Here is a 19,267-nt window from a genome sequence, read left to right as displayed (position 1 = left end):
CCCCCCGGCCCCGCCGCGCGGCGTCGGGGGATTCGGGGGCAGTGGGGGGGGGGGGGGCCACGCCAGCACCCCGCAGCCAGGACAGAACCGGAGCGGTGTTGGGTTAAAAACCTAATAAATACGGGGCGGGGGGGGAGGGGGGGGGGCGCCTGGGTTCTGGGGTGCTGGCACCTCGCTCCTCACCTTGCGTGTCCCCCCCCCCGCTGCCCCTGGGGGGCTTGCCCCCTCCCCACCACTGCCGGAGGCATGCCAGGAGCCGGGGTGCTGCCCCCCGGCTCAGCGCTGGGGGGGGGTCCTTAGGGAGGGCAGAAGTCTGTGAAGTAGGGGTGCTGGAGAGCCTCCTCCGCCGATATCCGCTGCACCGGGTTGCACTTCAGCAGGTTCTGGGGAGGGGGAGAGGTGAGGATGAGGAGGGGGGGCGAGGGGAGACGGCGCCCACCCCAAGACGCCGAAACCCCTCTCCCTCCCGGGCGCAGGCAGGAGGGACGGGCAGCGTGCTCACCTGCAGCAGGTCCCGGCCTGTCGCGTTCAGCTTGGGCACCACGTTGACCAGGGAGGTGGTGGCGGGGTACATGGGGTAGGGCTGGGGACACAGAGGTGAGCCCCCGGCCCGCTGCCCCCGCCCCAGCCGCCCCCCCAGACCCCCCACACCTCACCTTGTAGTCCGGCAGCTTGGCCATGGCCGGCCACTGCTCCTCCGTGGGGGTCCCCAGCAGCGTGGGGACGGCAGCGGTCAAGGGCCACCGCTGCAGCCAGCGCGGGAGCCACCCGCCGCCCAGACCACCCCCCCCAAAAACCTGGGCAGAGCCCCCCCATCCCGCTCCCCTGCTCCGGGGACAGCCCCCCGTCCTGCTGCAGCACCGGAAGGATATCGGAAAATCCTTTTCAGCTGGTCGTCCACGTCGTTCCCCGGGAACAGGGGCCGCCCCGCGTTGGCCAGCTCTAGGGAAGAGTGGGCATGGGGGTGTTGGGGTGATGGTTGGGCTGATGATCTTAGAGATCCTTTCCAAGCTTAGTGATTCCCAGTTTTTACTTTCATTAAAAATAATCCAGCCCCCAAGCCAGGAAACATGAATTAAGACATTGAGGTGCTGGAGCGTGTCCAGGGAAGGGCAGCGGAGCTGGGGCAGGGTGTGGAGCACAGGGCTGGTGGGGAGCGGCTGAGGGAGCTGGGGGTGTTCAGCCTGGAGAAGAGGAGGCTGAGGGGAGACCTGATCGCTCTGCAGCTCCTGGCAGGAGGGGGCAGGGAGGGGGGTCGGGCTCTTCTCCCAAGGAACCAGCGATGGGACGAGAGGAGATGGGCTCAAGCTGCGCCAGGGGAGGTTTAGATTGGATACTGGGAGAAATTTCTTCACGGGAAGAGTGGCCAAGCACTGGAACAGGCTGCCCAGAGAGGTGGGGGAGTCCCCAGCCCTGGAGGGGTTCAAAAAATGGGCAGAGGTGGCACTGGGGGCCATGGTTTAGTCTACCCTTAATGGGTTTAGTGGTGGGCTTGGCAGTGTTGGGCTAATGGTTGGACTGGATGATACCCAGCCACCAAGCCAGAAAAGATGAAATTACTACTCTACCCTTAATGGGTTTAGTGGTGGCCTTAGCAGTGTCAGGTTAATGGTTGGACTGGACGATCTTAAAGGGCTTTGCCAACCTCAACGGTTCGATGGTTCTAAGGGAGGGGACAAGCCCTGCGCCCCGCGGCCCCGGTGGCACTACCTGCGAAGATGCAGCCGGCTGACCACATGTCGATGGAAGTGGAGTAGAGCTTGGCGCCGAAGAGCACGTCTGGGGGCCGATACCACAGCGTGACGACCTGCGTGGGGGACGGGGGAGACGCTCAGCCAGCCGGGGGGTCGGGGCGGCCGAGCCCCCGTCCAGGAGAGCCCCTCCGGCGAAAGCGCGGACCGCCCAGCTCACCTCCGCCGAGTAACAGCGCACAGGGATGCCAAAGGCCCGGGCCAGGCCAAAGTCGGCCAGTTTGAGTTCCCCGTTCTGCAACCGAAAGCACCGTGTCAGCAGTGCTGCACAGGGGACACCCCGTCCTGCTGCCCACCCCACACCTCGGGGCCGGCAGCAGCCGCTGCTCCGGGCCCTTCACCCTGTGCCGTTGACCAGAAACACGAGGGAGAGACAGAGCCGCAAGCTGCGGACAGACAGCCGCCCGCTCCCCGCCGTGACCCCGCTCCCGGCACAGCCGGGGCGCCTCGCGCCGGCGCGCAGCCTCTCACCCTGTTAATGAGCAGGTTCTGGGTTTGAGGTCTCGGTGCAGGACGTTGCGGCTGTGGCAGAACGCGAGGCCCTTCAGCAGCTGGTACATGAACGACTGCGGGAAAGAGCGCAGGCCGGAGCGGGACGCGTCAGCCCCTCCACGCCGCAGTCCGGTCCTTGCGACGGCCGGCGGTGCTGCAGCCAGGGCAGGACGAGCACCAGGTGCCCCAGGGCTGCCGGAGTCCCCCCAAACGCACCTTGACGATCTCCGGATCCAAGTCGCCGTTGCAGCTATCGAAGTACTTTTTCAGGTCCTGGGGACAAGCAAGCGGGGGCCACGTCGGGGAGCGCCAGGGGATGGGAGCAGGGACCCCGGCCTCGGCGCTGCCCCGGTCTTGGTACCACGCCAGTGCTGCCCTGGCCCCGGTGCTGCCCCGGTGCTGGCCCAGCTCTGGCCTGGTCTTGGTGCCGCCCCAGTCCCGGTACTGCCCCAGCCCTGGTACTGCTCCAGTCTTGGTATCATCCCAGCCCCGGTACCGCACCGGTACTGCCCTGGCCCTGGTACTACTCCAGTCTTGGTATCATCCCAGCCCTGGTACTGCACCGGTGCTGCCCCGGCCCCGGTACTGCCTCAGCCCCGGTACTGCCCCGGTGCTGGCCCGGCGCTGCCCTGGTCTTGCTGCTGCCCCAGCCCCGGGTACCGCACCAGTGCTGCCCTGGCCCCAGTACTGCCCCGGTGCTGGTACTGCCCTGGCCCCGGTCTTGCTGCTGCCCCAGCCGCGGTACTGCCCCGGTGCTGCCCTGGCCCCAGTGCTGCCCCGGTCCCGGTACTGCCCTGGTGCTGCCCCAGCTCCGGTACCGCACCGGTGCTGCCCCAGCTCCGGTGCTGCCTTGGCCGCGGCGCTCACCTGGTCGCAGAACTCAAAGACCAGGGTCAGCTTCTTGTCGCTGTGCAGGACGTCGTGCAGCCTGCCAGGGGAAGGGGACCCTGAGGCCCCGCACCGCCGGCCGAGCCCGCGGGGTGACACCAGCCCCGGAGAGGGGCCCGGGGCTCCCCCCGGCCCCGGGGACACCGCAGTGGGGGCAGCCCCGGCCCCCCCCCGGGCTCGCAGCCCCCCCCCGCCCCTTGCCTGACGATGTTCTTGTGCTTCAGCTCCTTCAGCAGGCAGATCTCCCGCAGCGCCGAGCTGGGCACGCCCTGCCGAGAGAGCGGAGCGCTCGGGGGGGGCTCGGCGGGGCCCAAACCCGCCACCGGCACCGGCACCGGCACCGGCACCGGCACCGGCACCGGCACCCCCCCCCCTCACCTCGTCATCGTCGTCCAGCCGCACCCGCTTCAGCGCCACGATCTCGTGCGTCTCCCGGTTCTTGGCCTTGAACACGGTCCCGTAGGTGCCTGCGGGCAGACGGGTCGCAGCCGCCCCGCCACCGGCCCCCGCGCCCGCCCGGGCCCTCCCGCACAGCCCCGGCCCCGGCCCCGGCCCCGGCCCCGGCCCGGTCGCACCTTCCCCGATCTTCTCCAGCTTCTCGTATTTCTGCATCGCGACCGCTCCGCTCCGCTCCGGCCCCGCCGCCCCGGCCCCGGTGCCGCACCTCCCGGCAGCCCCCGCGCCGGCCACGCCCCCCGATGGCCTCGCCCCCGGTAGCCTCGCTCTGGCCACGCCCCCAGCCAACTCTTCCGGCACTCCCGCTGACCACGCCCCCTCTGACCACGCCCCCACGGGGGCCCCGGCCCCGGCAGCCCCCGCGCTGGCCACGCCCCCTCAGGCCACGCCCCGCCACACTTCCCGGCAGCCCCCGCACTGGCCACGCCCCCTCAGGCCACGCCCCCGCCACACGTCCCGGCAGCCCCTGTGCAGGCCACGCCCCCAGCCACACTTCCCGGCAGCCCCCGCGCCACCCACGCCCCCTCACCGGCCACGCCCCCGGCAGCCCCCGCGCCGGCCACGCCCCCGATGCCCCCCCCCGCCTCCCGGCGCCGGCCACGCCCCCAGCCCCCCCCCCCCCGCCGACCCCCGCCCCGGGGTCCCGGGTTCGATCCCCGGCTCCCCCCGCCCTGCCCCGGGGCCCCGCAGCACCGGGCCCGGCCGCGGCGGAGTCCCCTGGGGCGGGAGGGCGGTGCCCGATCCCGCCGGGGCCGGGGCCGGGGCCGGGGCCGGGACCTGTGCGGAGCCGCCCCCGCCCCGCCCCGCCCCGGCGCGCTCCCGCTGCCGCCGCCGCTCCGCCCCGCGGGACCGCGCAGACCCGCCCGGCGCGGCGGGACTCTCCGGTAAGCGGCGGGGCCGGGAGCGGGAGCCGCGCTGGCGCCCGTCGGAGGCGGCGGGGGGCGGCAGGGACGGTCCGGTGCGCTCCCGGTGCGCTCCCGGTGCAGTCCCGGGGCGGTCCCGGTGCGCTCCCGGTGCAGTCCCGGTGCTGCCCGCCCGGCCGGTCCCGCCCGCCCCCCCGCTCCCTCCCCGGTGCCCCCGGCGCCCCCCGAGCCCCCGCCCGCCGCTCCCCTCCCCTCCCCTCCCCCTCCCCTCCCCTCCCCTCCCCTCCCGTCCCGACCCACCGCGGGACCCCGGCCCCGGTCCCCCCCGCCCGGGCCGGGACGCTGCGCCCGCCCCACGGCTCCTTGCGGGGCTCCCCCCGCTGCTGCCTGCGGGGTCCCCCGGCGGGGCCCGGCCGTGGGGAGGGGGGAGCCCGGGGGTCCCGGGCAGGGGCCGTGGGGCTCCGTGCCGCCCGGCAGCTGCTCCCCGGTCCCCCGGCTCCCTCGGCGGGGGGCGAAGCTTCGCCCCAACCTGCCGGCATCCCCCCCCCGCGCCCCCGCCTGCCACCCTGCACCCCGCTCCCGCGGCTCTGCCGGCCGGGGCGTCGCACCTCGGCCCCTTCCCGCCGCACCGCCGGGGCCGGATGGGCGCGGCGAGAGGGTTCCCGCGCGGCCCCGGCAGCGTTCCGGCGCCGGACCCGGGTTTCGGGGTGGGTGGTTGCCCCCAGGACGCGGCGGGAGTTGGGAGAGCCGGCATCGGCGCTGCCGCCGCGCTTCAGCCCTCGGCCTCTTTGTCTTTTTCCAGCGGGTGCCAGAGCGACGCGAGGCCGCTGCATGCCCTTCCCTCACGGCTCCTGAGCCCGACAGCGACCCTCGGCAGGTGAGAAACGTGGGGATGGTGAGCGGCCCCGGCAGCCACAGCCGTCCCGCACCCACCGGTGCGTGGGGCTGGGGGCGAGGGGCGAGCGGGGGGAGCGTCCCGCGGCTCGGCCCCGTCCCGGTGCTTCCCTGCGGGCGGCCCTGCCTCGTGGCGCCGAGCTGCTGCCGAGGGCTTCGTGCCCACCCAGTGCCGGCAGCCGCCGCCATGTGCCGTGCTGGGTGGCGAGCGGCGCTCGCCCGCTTGCGAAACGCTGCCGGGGTTGAGCAACGCCGGGCACGGGTCCAGCCCCGCCGCTCTCCCACTCGTGCGCCGGCATGGGCTCCCACCGGCCCCGGCACAGCGACCGCGCTGCCGAGTCGGGTCCCCGGCGCAAGGGAGGGCAGCGGGTCCCGGGGGACGCGGCGGCTGCGGCTGCCCCTCAGCCGCTTGGCACAGGCAGGGATGCGGGCAGAGCCGGACCCCCGGGGCGGACAGGGCCGCCCCACGCCTCTCCTGCCAGAGACCCCCGTGGTCTCTGATCTGGTGTCGGGAGGCAGGATTGCTCCCAAGGGGAATTGCGTCGGCGGTGGTCCCCGGCGCGGCGGGCAGGGGTCTGTCCCTTGCTCCCCCAGCGCGGCGGTCCCGGCATGGGCTGCGGGGTCCCGCTGTAGGGGGGGGGATCAGCCCCACGGCTGGTGGGGGCTGCCCGGCCCCCGCCGTCGCGCCCTTCGGGGTCACTGCCCCGCTTCAAGCGGCTGCCGGGAGCGCGGGATTTGATTGCCCGGACAACGCTCCCGGCGCCGCCGTCTTTGCCTCCCCGCGGGCAGCCTTTCCGCCCCGGCGCCCCCGGTCTCCTCCCGGGAGCAAGGGCAGAGCTGGCCCCGAGCCCAGGCAGGGTGGGCTCTGCCCTGTGCCCCCTCGCTGCTCCCCACACTTTGGGGACCGCAGGGTGGGCTTGGGGCTCCCTGGGGCAGGCGGGGACGTTGCGGGGGGACGGGGGCGGCAGGAGCTCCTGCCGCCCCCGTCCCCCCGCAACGTCCCAAGAACAGGATTGGGGGTGTCCCAGCCCCGCAGCGGTGACCCCCTGCCCAGGGATGCCGGCCCAGCTGGCGGAAGCGAGGGGGCCGTGGGAGCCGCCGTGTCCCCGCGCCGAGCTGCGGGGTGGGGGGATCTGGCCGCGGTCCCCGGCACGGCCCCCGCAAGCGCAGCCCTGTCATTAGAGGGGACCGGGTGGCCGCAGGGACCGGGCTGGCTGCCCGAGGACGCCGCGATGGGGTTTGCCGGGGGCGCCGAGGCCGGCGGTGGCGGCGGCGGGGGGCACAGGCTGCCACCGGCTCCTCCCCGCTCTCTGCCCCACATCTGCCTGCCCCACAGCCCTCGCCCCGGCACGTCCCGGTGCCCCGGCCCCTCGCAGGATCCCGAGCGAAGCTCCCCGCTGCCCGCTCCTGCCCGTCGCGTCCCCCGCCACGTCCCCCCTGCTCCGCGGGGCAGGAGCGCGGCCTCTCCGTTGGCACTCGCTCATCCCCGGCTGCCGGCCCTCGCCGCTGGCTGCCCCCGTGCCCGGCGGGAGCTGCGGCGCAGAGGTGGGGCTGCTCGAGGAGCCGTTCCGGGACTTGGCACCGCCGCTCTGTTTGGATAAAGTGGCCTGGTGCAGGCTTGCCGAAACAAAGACTCTCGCTGCAGCTGCCGCCACCGCTGCTGATTTTTTTTTTTTTTTTTTTTTCCTTTTTGCGCCGGTATAAAAGCTCCCGGCTGTGGCCGGTGCTCGGCAGCTCGCGGTGCAGAGCCCAGCTGCCCCCGGCCCTGCGGCGGAGGGCAGGGGCTCAGCCGGCGGGAGAAGGAGCCGGAGGCTCCGCACCGGCCAAGGGCCCCACCGTGCCAAGGACCTCGCTTCGTCTTGTGCCGGAGCGGATCACGGTGCCGGGGACGCTCGTGGCTGGGCAGGCACCCGTCAGCCTCCGCGGGAAGCCGGCAGCGGCGTCGGCGGGTGATGGGGTGAGTGGGGCAGAGCCGCCTGCCCGTGCCGGGGCCGGTGGGGGCCGGGGAGCGGCACGGCCGGGCTCGCACCTCCCCAGCCTCCGGAGAGCTGCGGGCGGGTGGGCGCATGGCCCCCAGCCCGGCCACGGGTGACGGCGTGGAGGGCTGCGCCAGGGCCCCCACGGCAGCCACTGGGGAGCGGGGGCTCGGTGCCGGTGCACATCCCGGCGCGGCACGGGGGCAGCGGGGGAGGCAGCTGTGCCCGTGCCATCCCGGGGCTGGGCAGGGGAAGCAGCGGGCACGGCCGGCTGGGGCGGCGGGAGCCTCGCGTGGGGGGGCCCAGTGCTGCGCAGGGGGTCCTGGCCTCCGCAGGGCTGCGCCGAGGGGGCTGCGGCGGTGGGGCGGCGGTGGGGGCCAGCGGCCACGGTTTGGGGGAGCACCAAGCAGCCTGCTTGCAGGCTCCCCCGCCGAGGCCGGTCCCCAGGCGTGGCGGTGGCACTGGCGTGGGCGTGGGCACGGAGCTGCGCAGCGCCGTGATTCATCTCCCGGATCCGGTGGTTTCGAGGTCGCGGGGTGGGGGGGTGTGGATATTTTTGGCGGTGGCTTCTAAAGTTGCAGTGTCTAAAAAACCTCTGCCGGGGGCGGGCGGGGGGAAGCTGCGCTGCGGCCGGTGTCGTCCTGGCCCGGCTCCATCCCGTGGTGTCCGCTGCGGCGATGGGGGGATGGTGCGGGCCCTCAGGTGGGTGTCCGGGAGGCACTGGGGGCGGCGGGATCTCCCGGGGATCTCTCGGGGATCTCCCGGGGATATCTCCCGGAGCAGCCAGGCGAGCTGGGCAGGAGGGAGCCAGGCAGCGGCAGCAGCTGGCCCGTGCCATGCGGACCCCGCGGAGCTGGCTGGGGGCCGGCGCTGGGCTCCCTGGTTGTGCCGGGGGTGGCTGCACCGCCTGCCCGCCAGCCCTTGGGCACAGGGCGCGGATGCTGCCCAGGAAGCCAGGGGCTGCTGGGGGCTCTGGGTGGTCTCAGGTCCTCAGCTCTCCATTGGCGCTGCTCTCCGTTTTGGGGTGCAGGGAGCTGGGGCTCGTGCCGGAGGCTGGCGCGTGGGTGCTGGCGGTGCATGCCGGAGCTGCCCAGTGGCGCGGCAGAGCCTGGGCACCATTGGGGTGCAGACGCAGCTCTGCCTCGGGGCGCTGCCCGTGGGGGAGCGGGTGCTGGTGCAGCCGCCGGTGCCAGGGCGGCTGTGCCGGCGCTGGCTCGTGGCTCCCACATCTGGGACGCGAGCGCCCGAGGAGCAGCGGGGTGAGCGCGGCTGCGCCAGATCGTCCTCTCCCCGCTGCTGGCGTGCACCGGGCTGTGCCAGAGGAGCGGCGGTGGTTGCTGGCCATGGCTCCGTCTGCGGGCCGTGCTCCCGTTGCCGGTGTGGGGAGCCCGTCCCGCTGGTCGGCGGGCAGCGAGTGTCACCCCGCGGCAGCTGAGCGCCGTGGCCGTGCACCTCCCCTGCTCCGGTGCTCCAGGATGCTGTGCCGCAGCGGGACGGGCCTCCGGCGAGCACCTGCAGCAGGGCAGGGTGGCCCATGCCGGTGTCCCCAGCCCCGGTCGAGGAGCTGGTGCGGCATCGCCGCGGGCGGAGGCGGCAGCAGGATCAGGGCACAGGCCGGGGGGGCACATGGGGCAGCCGTCGCCATCCCTGGGCTGCGCCGCGGGGCGGGGGGGGTTGCGTGGCCGGGGTCCCTTGCTCCCCGCTTCCGTGGGGCCGGGGTGCGGCCTCGCCGTGCCGGACAGGCTGGGGAGCGCGGGGCACGTCCTCCCGGCGCGATGGGCACAGCCTGACCTGCGCCAGGCTCGCCCTGCCGCGGTTTTGCCTGGAAATTGGGCACAAGGAGCTCGTGGCGGGTGGCTGCCGGCGGGAAGATGGCAAGGGACACGGCGCGTTCTCCGTCACCGCGGTGTCAGCCAGGCGCTGCGCAGGGCTGGCCGGGGCTGCGGACGTGGCTCCGGCTCCTGACCAGACGCGGCATGGTGGTCGCCGTCAGCCCGACCTCCGGCTGCGGACGCAAACACGCACGGCACACGTGTGTGCGCGCGTGCTGATCCCGCGTCCGGGATCTGCTCCCCGCGCTGCTGCCGCCGGCCCGTCCCCAGCCCAGGTGATGCGGTGCGAGGAGGCACAGCGCTGCCAGCAGTACCGGCATGGGGGAGCGGGCAGCTGGGCTCTGGCAGCCCCCGCTCCCTCTCCCGTCCCCCCTCGCGGGGTTTTGGGCCCGTGCCGCGGATGCAGCTGCCCCAGCTGCGGAAGGGCTGGCAGCGGCATTGCCTCACTTCCCGCCTTGCTCAACCCGTCACCGGCGCGGCCTCCTCTCCCGGCCCGCGCGGTGCTGGCGGGTGCCGGCGGCGGGGCCAGGCGCAGGAGGGGGCTGGGGGCGCGTGGGGCAGCCCCCACGGCGCGGGGCGTGGGGCCGGGGCTGGGCTCTCTAATCGCCTCAGCGGATCAGGCGGGCAGGCCGGGGCTGGTCCCAGGAATGCGACTCCGGCACCGGTGGGAGCTGCCGAGCCGGCTGGCGCACAGGCGCTGATCGGAGCCAGCCGGTAATTAGCGGCGCGGCGTGGCGTTGGCAGCCCGTGGCCCTATCTGCGGACCTGCCCCGCTTATCGGAGCGGCGTGTTCCCTCGCACAAGGGGCCATTGTGCTGCGCCGCCGGCCCAGGGAGGCCGCGTGCGGGGCGCGGCAACGGCACGGCGAGGCTGGCGCTGCCGCCGGCCTGGCACCATGTGGCGCAGCCGAGCACGCGGCCCCAAACCCCCTGCCCCACGGCCGGGCCCGGAGCGGGGGCGAGGCGACGGCACCGCGGCCGTGCCGGTGCCGGGAGCCACGCGGTGTCGGCGGCACGGTGCTGAGCGCCAGCAGACCTGCGGTGGGGTAGCCCCGTGGTGCCGGGCACCCCGACAGACCCGTCCCCGCGCCGTCCCCCATCCCAGGGTGCAGGAGCTCCCCGGGGCAGTGGGGCCGGCCACGGGGCAGGCGGGCACCGACCCAGCGCGGTGCCCGGGGCAGCCGCTGGAGCTCCCGGCGCGGGCTGGCTTGTGGGCTCCTCTCTGCAGGGCTGGCACGAGCCGCTGAGCCGTTCCTGGCCGGCTGCCCAGCCGTGCATGCCGGGTGACTCAGCCGCCACCACGGAAAGCAGAAGTCCCCGTGTCCCCCCCCTCCCCAAGCACCCGTCACCCTTTCCAGCGGGGTCAGGACATAGGCTCCCAGGTGCCGTGTGTGCCCGGCATGGCTGGGCCCGGCACCGTGGGCTCTCCCACCCCGGCACCGTCCTGCCCAGTCCCCGCGGTGGCACCGCCAAAGCCTGGGGCGAGGGGCTGGTGGGGCGGGGGTGCCCAGACCCCCCAATTTTAGGCAAGGGTCAGGCAGCTGGCGGCCCCCGGGCGGTGCTGGGGCCGGCACCCGGCTCCCCCGCGCTGAGAGCCGGTGGGAGCGCGGCTCGGAGTTCCTTCCCAGCGCAGCGTTCCCCGAGAACAATCCCAAGTGTGTTCCCGGGGCTCTAATCCCTGCGAGCTGCCAACGGGATTAAACCCAAAAAGCTGCTTAGGGCCGGGAGCGGCCAAGCACCTTCCCGCGCTGGAGCCCAGCACCTGCCGGCCGGGATGGGCGGGATGGGGGCCGTGTCCCGCGGTGCGGCCGGGATGGCACAGAGGTGCTGGCTGTTCCCGGCCGGTCGCTCGGCGCTGCCGCCCCTCCCCGTGGGCTCTGCCCTCCGCCACCATGCCCCGGAGCCCCCCGCTCCTGGCAGCGGCTCTCGCCGGCACCGGGGAGCCGGCGCACCCCCGCTTGCCGGTCCCAGCCTTTGGGGCTGGGTGGACGCAGCCCCGTGGGACCCCTCGGCACCACCCTCGAGTCACCCAGCAAAGGGAGATTGGGGGTCCTGGCTCCATTTTGCGGGGGGAACGGAGGTGCCGGCTGGTCCCCCTCCAGCTCCCTTGGATGGTGCAGGTGCACCGGTGAGACGAGCTGCGCCGGATCGGCTCCCTGCTACCTGCACCACGGCGGCGGGGCTGCAGCCGGCCCCCGCCTCGGGGCACAGCGCTCTGGGGTGGTTGGCGGGGAGGTGGGGGGGGGGGGTCCCCATCCCAAGTAGTGGGGAGAGTTTTGGCTGCCGGCTGCAGCTTGGCGGGCGCCCTGGGAGAGTGGCGCGGCAGGTCGGCTAATCCTGCGCTCGCTCGTTTGGAATGTGGATGTGCTGGCTCCGGCCCCGGATGGGGAGCGGGGATTAGGGAGCAGCCGGAGCTGGGTAGCACCAAACCGAAGAGAAGGTACGATCCGGTGCCGCGGCCGGGCTCGAGGAGCTGCGGCCTCAGCGGCCGCTGAGGCCGCAGCTCCTCGAGCCCGGCCGCGGCCGCTGCGCTTGCACCCCGGGGCGCCCGTCGGTAACGGTGCAGCGGGAGGGGTGCCGGCGATGGTGACGAGGATGGTGATGGTGAGCCACCCATGTGAGACGCAGTCATCCGTCACCACCCTCCTCGCTCCCCACCGTCACGTGGGGCCGGCTCCCGTGGCAATAAACCCCGCACACCGGTGCCGAAGGGCTCAGCCTGGTGCCCGGGGAGCTGCCGAGGGGCAAGTGTGGGGCGAAGATGGCTGGCGGGCAGGTGTGGGGGGCCGGGATGGGGGGTGCTGGGGGGGGGGGGGGGGTCAGTCGCCGGTGTCTGGTTTGGGGGGCAGCCACGGCTGGTGCCCTGCGGGGTTTTGGCTCCCTGCCTGCACCCTGCGGGGCTGGGCCGGTGCCCGGGGTCCCGCTGGGGGGGCTGGGTCCTGTCCCGCTGCCCCGGCTCCGCTCCCCTCCCGGCGTTTGTCTTGGCCCCGGTTTTCCCGGTCCCGCCGGCGGCCAAGACAAACCAGCCCCGGGGCCAGCCCTGCCCGCGCCTCCCCTCCGGGCAGCTGAGGAGGGGCAGACCCCGGACCCCCTGCCCCGCGTCTCAGCGGCGGGCACACGGCACGGCCGGCAGCCGCGGCGGCTCCTGGGGCATCGCCGCTGCGGCGGGGAGCGCCGGCTGCGGCCCTGAGACCCCCTCTCTGCGCCCAGGTTATGCTGCCCCGACACCGTCCCCTGAGCGCCCGCGAGAAGGAGAAGGGCTAAGCCGGCCGTCCCGGGGCGCCGCGCCAGCGCCATGACCCACTCCCAGGTGTCCTCCGAGATCCACCACATCGTCTCCTCCGCCTTCCAGAGTGTAAGTGCCGCGGCGGGCACGGCCCCACGGCTGCTTGGGGGGGACGGGGGACGGTGGGGCCGCGGCCCCTCACCGCTGCCTGGCCGGGCGAGGGGTGCTGCGGCACGGCCCTTCCCGCTGCGCTGCGCCGCGGGGTGCTGCCCCGTTGCGTGGCTGCGGGGGCAGGGCCGCGGCGTGCTGGCGGAGCGGCGTGGCACCTGCCCCGTTGCACGGCCGTGGGGCAGGGCTGCGCCCCACAGCAGCCGGCGTGGGGCCGGCTGAGCCGATCGCGCCGGGGCGGTGGGTGCCCTTGAGGCAGGCGCTGCCGGGGCGCGTTGGGGCCGGGGCCGTCGGCTCTGCTGGTGCCGCTCGCCTGCCCCGGCTGTGCCCGACGCCAGCAGTGCCAGCACCGCACCAGTGTCCTGTGGGTTCCTGGGGCTGGCTGGGAGCAGAGTTAATCATTAACCCTTTGCGTCGCGCTGCGCGACTGCCCGGTGCCGTTGGGCAAGTCCCCATCGCCGCACACGTGACCGGGGATGGGACCTGCGGCCCCTTCCTCGCGGCTCCGCCACCCATGGATTTCCTCCTGGGCTCCCGGGTAAGCCACGGCCTCGCCCGGGCTGCCGGGACCCCGGTCCCCCCCGGCACCCAGCCGAGGGCACCCATCCACCCATCCCGGGGCCGAAACTGGGCCTGGCGGAGCCGCGGGCGTCCCGTGGGCGCGTGCCGGGCACGCAGGGACGCAGGGCATCGCCCCGGCACGTGTCGCCGGCTCGGGAGCAGCTCGGCCCCGCCGAACCCTGGCAGGGCACCCCGGGCTGCGGCACACGTGGGGATGCGGGCGCTCGGTCACGCCGGGCCGGCGGGTTCGGTGAGGGGGTCCTGGGTGTCACCGTGGGCAGCGACGGTGCGTGGGTGCCGGTGGGGAGGCAGGGCCGTGCGGTGTGGGCAGCGGATGGGGAGTCCAAGGTCATTTTGGGGCTGGCAGGGTCCTGGGGTCGGGGCACGGGGTTGCAGAGGGCTCGGGGCGCAGAGGTTTGGGGGCTGGTGGGGGGCTGGAGCTGGCGGGAGCAGCCGGGGCGCTGCCGGGGCCGGGGGACGGAGAATGGCGGGTTGGCGGGGCGCAGCGCTGCGGGCACCGGGCCGTGGCCGGAGGGTTTGGGAGGGCCGCGGGGCGTCGGGGGGGGCTGCTGGGGGGCGGTGGAAGGGGCGCGGGGGGACGCGGGCAGGGGACGTGGCCTGACGCTGCCGCTGGCGCGTGGCGGCCTCGATGCCGTGGGGCTGCGGGCGTGATGGGACGGCGCCGGTTCCCCGTCACCCCCACCGCGTTGCCGGGCCGGGGGGGCTGCGGCACAGCCGCGTTGGCACGTGCCGCGGGGCACCGAATCAGCTGCCCGGCTGTCCCAGGGGGGCTGGCAGCCCCCACCGCCGTGCCTGGGGGGGTCCCAGCAGGCAGAGCCGGCACCCACCGCCCGGGCTGGGAACGGTGCCCGGGTGCCCCCGTGCCCACCCCGGCCCCCTGCCACGTCTGGGTGGCACCGGCCCCCCCGGCCCCCTCCTCCCGGTGCCCCCATCCCCACACCCCCCCACCCCGGGGGTCTCTGGGGGGGCCGTGGCGGGGGGGGGGGGGGGTCACAGTGCGGGCCCCTGCAAGGGCCGGGGGGGGCAAAGCTCCTGCTGTACCAGGGGGCTTTCACCGGGGCCGGGGGGGGGCAGAGCTCCTGCTGTACCAGGGGGCTTTCACCCGGGGGGCGGCAGCTGGGCCCGGGCGGGCCATGCAGCACCGGGGGGGGGGAGGGGGGCAGTGAGCACCGGGGGGGGGGGGCAGTGAGCACTGGTGGGGGCAGTGAGCACGGGGGGGGGGCAGTGAGCACCGGGGTGGGGGACAGTGAGCACCGGGGGGGGGGCAGTGAGCACGGGGGGGGGCAGTGAGCACCGGGGTGGGGGACAGTGAGCACCGGGGGGGGGCAGTGAGCACGGGGGGGGGCAGTGAGCACCGGGGTGGGGGGACAGTGAGCACCGGGGGGGGGCAGTGAGCACGGGGGGGGGGGGCAGTGAGCACCGGGGGGGTCGTGCGGCCGCGAGCGGTAGTCGGTGCGGTCCCGGGGGCCCGTGCATCCCCAGGGGGGGTCAGAGCATTCCCGGGGGGATCGGAGCATTCCCGGGGGGGTCAGAGCAGTGCCGGGGGGGTCGGAGCATTTCGGGTGGGGGTCGGTGCATTCTCGGGGGGGGGCTGTGCATTGCCCGGGGGTCGGAGCGGTGCGGGGGGGGGGTGGGAGTGGTGCCGGGGGGGGTGTGTCGGAGCATCCCCAGGGGGATCGGAGCATTCGGGAGGGGGTCGGTGCATTCCCGGGGTGGGGGTCAGTGCATCCCCGGGGGGGTTGGAGCATTCCGGGAGGGGGTCGGTGCATCCCCGGGGGGCCTGTGCATTGCCCGGGGGGGTCGGAGCGGTGCCGGGGGGGGTCGGAGCATTCCGGGGAGGGGGTCGGTGCGTTGCCGGCTGGTCGGTGCGTTCCGGGGGGGTGGGTGCATTCCGGGGGGGTCGCTGCATTCCGGGGGGCCGGTGCGTTCCGGGGGGGTGGGTGCATTCCGGGGGGTCGGTGCAATTCCCCGGGGGGCCGGTGCGTTCCGGGGGGGTGGGTGCATTCCGGGGGGGTCGGTGCATTCCGGGGGGGGCGGTGCATTCCGGGGGGGGGGTCGCTGCATTCCGGGGGGGGCCCGGTGCATTCCGGGGGGGGGGTCGCTGCATTCCGGGGGGGGGGCCGGTGCGTTCCGGGGGGCCGGTGCATTCCGGGGGGCCGGTGCATTCCGGGGGGGGGGTCGCTGCATTCCGGGGGAGGGCCGGTGCGTTCCGGGGGGGGGTCGCTGCATCCCCGGGGGGGTCGCTGCATTCCGGGGGGTCCGCTGCGTTCCGGGGGGCCGGCGCTCGGCCGGGGGGGCCGGCGCAGCCCGATGCTGCGGGCGCAGCCGGTGCCCTCTGCGGGCCGCTGTCACCTTGAGGCGGGCGCGGGGCGGCTCCGTCAATATTTGGCGAGGCCGGGGAAGGAGCCGGCCGCCCCCCGGCCCCCCCCCCGCCCCCGCCGCCCCCATCCCCGGCCGGGCCGGGCCGGGCCGCGCCGCCCCGATAAAGCTGCGGGAGCTGCGGCGGGAGCGCGGCTCCGCCATGACTCAGGTAGGACCGGCCGGGCGGGGACGCGCCCCCCCCGCACCCCCCAACCCCGCACCCCCCAACCCCTCAACCTCTGCACCCCCTCAACCCCCGCACCCCCAACCCCGCACCCCCCGCACCCCCCAACCCTGCACCCCGCACCCCCAGCACCCCCCTGCACCCCCCAACCCCGCACCCCCAACCCCTCAACCCCTGCACCCCCCCAACCCCGCACCCCCCAACCCCCTCAACCCTGCACCCCGCACCCCCAGTAGCCCCCTCAACCCTGCACGTCCTGCACCCCCCTAACCTGCACCCCCTGCATCCCTCAACCCTGCACCCCCCCTAACCCCACACCCCCAGCACCCCCCTGCACCCCCCAACCCCTCACCCCCTGCACCCCCTCAACCCTGCACGTCCTGCACCCCCCCTAACCCTGCACCCCCCTGCACCCCCCTAACCCCACACCCCCAGCAGCCCCCCAGCCCTGCACCCCAGCACCCCCACCCCCCTAACCCCGCACCCCCAGCACCCCCCTGCACCCCCATCCCCTCACCCCCTGCACCCCCTCAACCCTGCACGTCCTGCACCCCCCTAACCCTGCACCCCCTGCACCCCCCTAACCCCACACCCCCAGCAGCCCCCAGCCCTGCACCCCCAGCACCCCCAGCACCCCCCTAACCCCGCACCCCCAGCACCCCCCTGCACCCCCCAACCCCTCACCCCCTGCACCCCCTCAACCCTGCACGTCCTGCACCCCCCTAACCCTGCACCCCCTGCACCCCCCTAACCCCACACCCCCAGCAGCCCCCCAGCCCTGCACCCCCAGCACCCCCCTAACCCCGCACCCCCAGCACCCCCCTGCACCCCCCATCCCCTCACCCCCTGCACCCCCTCAACCCTGCACGTCCTGCACCCCCCCTAACCCTGCACCCCCTGCACCCCCCCTAACCCCACACCCCCAGCAGCCCCCCAGCCCTGCACCCCCAGCACCCCCCTAACCCCGCACCCCCCAGCACCCCCCTGCACCCCCCAACCCCTCACCCCCTGCACCCCCTCAACCCTGCACGTCCTGCACCCCCCTAACCCTGCACCCCCTGCACCCCCCTAACCCCACACCCCCAGCAGCCCCCCAGCCCTGCACCCCCAGCACCCCCCTAACCCCGCACCCCCAGCACCCCCCTGCACCCCCCATCCCCTCACACCCTGCACCCCCTCAACCCTGCACGTCCTGCACCCCCCTAACCCTGCACCCCCTGCACCCCCCTAACCCCACACCCCCAGCAGCCCCCCAGCCCTGCACCCCAGCACCCCCCCTAACCCCGCACCCCCAGCACCCCCCTGCACCCCCAACCCCTCACCCCCTGCACCCCCTCAACCCTGCACGTCCTGCACCCCCCTAACCCTGCACCCCCTGCACCCCCCTAACCCCACACCCCCAGCAGCCCCCCAGCCCTGCACCCCCAGCACCCCCAGCACCCCCCTAACCCCGCACCCCCAGCACCCCCCTGCACCCCCCAACCCCTCACCCCCTGCACCCCCTCAACCCTGCACGTCCTGCACCCCCCTAACCCTGCACCCCCTGCACCCCCCCTAACCCCACACCCCCAGCAGCCCCCCAGCCCTGCACCCCCAGCACCCCCCTAACCCCGCACCCCCAGCACCCCCCTGCACCCCCCAACCCCTCACCCCCTGCACCCCCTCAACCCTGCACCCCCTGCACCCCCCTAACCCTGCACCCCCTGCACCCCCCTAACCCCACACCCCCAGCACCCCCCTGCACCCCCCAACCCCTCACCCCCTGCACCCCCTCAACCCTGCACGTCCTGCACCCCCCTAACCCTTCACCCCCTGCACCCCCCTAACCCCACACCCCCAGCACCCCCCTAACCCCACACCCCCAGCACCCCCCTGCACCCCCCAACCCCTCACCCCCTGCACCCCCTCAACCCTGCACCCCCTGCACCCCCCTAACCCCACACCCCCAGCAGCCCCCCAGCCCTGCACCCCCAGCACCCCCCTAACCCCGCACCCCCAGCACCCCCCCTGCACCCCCCAACCCCTCACCCCCTGCACCCCCTCAACCCTGCACGTCCTGCACCCCCCTAACCCTGCACCCCCTGCACCCCCCTAACCCCACACCCCCAGCAGCCCCCCAGCCCTGCACCCCCAGCACCCCCCTAACCCGCACCCCCAGCACCCCCCTGCACCCCCCATCCCCTCACCCCCTGCACCCCCTCAACCCTGCACGTCCTGCACCCCCCTAACCCCGCACCCCCAGCACCCCCCTGCACCCCCCCATCCCCTCACCCCCTGCACCCCCTCAACCCTGCACGTCCTGCACCCCCCTAACCCTGCACCCCCTGCACCCCCCTCTACCCCACACCCCCAGCAGCCCCCCAGCCCTGCACCCCCAGCACCCCCAGCACCCCCTAACCCCGCACCCCCAGCACCCCCCTGCACCCCCCAACCCCTCACCCCCTGCACCCCCTCAACCCTGCACGTCCTGCACCCCCCTAACCCTGCACCCCCTGCACCCCCCTAACCCCACACCCCCAGCAGCCCCCCAGCCCTGCACCCCCAGCACCCCCCTAACCCCGCACCCCCAGCACCCCCCTGCACCCCCAACCCCTCACCCCCTGCACCCCCTCAACCCTGCACCCCCTGCACCCCCCTAACCCCACACCCCCAGCACCCCCCTGCACCCCCCAACCCCTCACCCCCTGCACCCCCTCAACCCTGCACGTCCTGCACCCCCCTAACCCTGCACCCCCTGCACCCCCCTAACCCCACACCCCCAGCAGCCCCCCAGCCCTGCACCCCCAGCACCCCCCTGCACCCCCCAACCCCTCACCCCCTGCACCCCCTCAACCCTGCACCCCCTGCACCCCCCTAACCCCACACCCCCAGCAGCCCCCCAGCCCTGCACCCCCAGCACCCCCCTAACCCCGCACCCCCAGCACCCCCCTGCACCCCCCAACCCCTCACCCCCTGCACCCCCTCAACCCTGCACGTCCTGCACCCCCCTAACCCTGCACCCCCTGCACCCCCCTAACCCCACACCCCCAGCAGCCCCCCAGCCCTGCACCCCCAGCACCCCCCTAACCCCGCACCCCCAGCACCCCCCTGCACCCCCCATCCCCTCACCCCCTGCACCCCCTCAACCCTGCACGTCCTGCACCCCCCTAACCCTGCACCCCCTGCACCCCCCTAACCCCACACCCCCAGCAGCCCTCCAGCCCTGCACCCCAGCACCCCCCTAACTCTGTGCCCCCAGCAGCCCCCCAGCCCCACACCCCCCAACCCCACACCCCTGCACCCCCTCAACCCTGCACGTCCTGTGCCCCCCTAACCCCGCACCCCCAGCACCCCCCTAACTCTGCGCCCCCAGCAGCCCCCCAGCCCTGCACCCCCAACACCCCCCTACACCCCCTAACCCCGCACCCCCCCAACCCTGCACGTCTTGCGCCCCCCTAACCCCACACCCCCAGCCCCACACCCCCAGCACCCCCCTAACCCCGCACCCCCTGCACCCACAGCCCCCTTGCCTCACCCCAGCCCAGGAGTCCGCCCCTTGCACCCCAGCACCCACAGCCGGGGTGCACCGGCAGCACCCAAAAGTGCCGGGATGGGG

General features: G+C 74.9%; 2 protein-coding genes across 2 annotated transcripts in view; one reads left to right on the top strand and one right to left on the bottom strand.

Annotated features, from left to right (window-relative positions):
• Window positions 1-296: 296 nt before the first annotated feature.
• Window positions 297-3,743, bottom strand: CDK5 (cyclin dependent kinase 5). The gene is given in 13 exon segments (XM_075704905.1): window positions 297-383; window positions 503-583; window positions 657-717; window positions 873-942; window positions 1,711-1,807; window positions 1,912-1,986; window positions 2,223-2,242; window positions 2,245-2,317; window positions 2,460-2,516; window positions 3,111-3,171; window positions 3,333-3,400; window positions 3,510-3,598; window positions 3,707-3,743. Coding segments are annotated over 13 exon segments (876 nt in total).
• Window positions 3,744-12,446: 8,703 nt separating this feature from the next.
• The window catches only part of SLC4A2 (solute carrier family 4 member 2), a 20,346-nt gene continuing 13,525 nt past the window's right edge, over window positions 12,447-19,267 (top strand). The window contains 1 exon segment of the mRNA XM_075706469.1: window positions 12,447-12,506. Within this exon segment, the coding sequence (XP_075562584.1) occupies window positions 12,447-12,506 (60 nt within the window).

Source organism: Pelecanus crispus, chromosome 2, assembly GCF_030463565.1.
Source record: "Pelecanus crispus isolate bPelCri1 chromosome 2, bPelCri1.pri, whole genome shotgun sequence".
Taxonomy (NCBI): Eukaryota; Metazoa; Chordata; class Aves; order Pelecaniformes; family Pelecanidae; genus Pelecanus; species Pelecanus crispus.
Note: the sequence above shows the minus strand (reverse complement) of the source record. Positions and strands in the feature narration are given on the sequence as shown.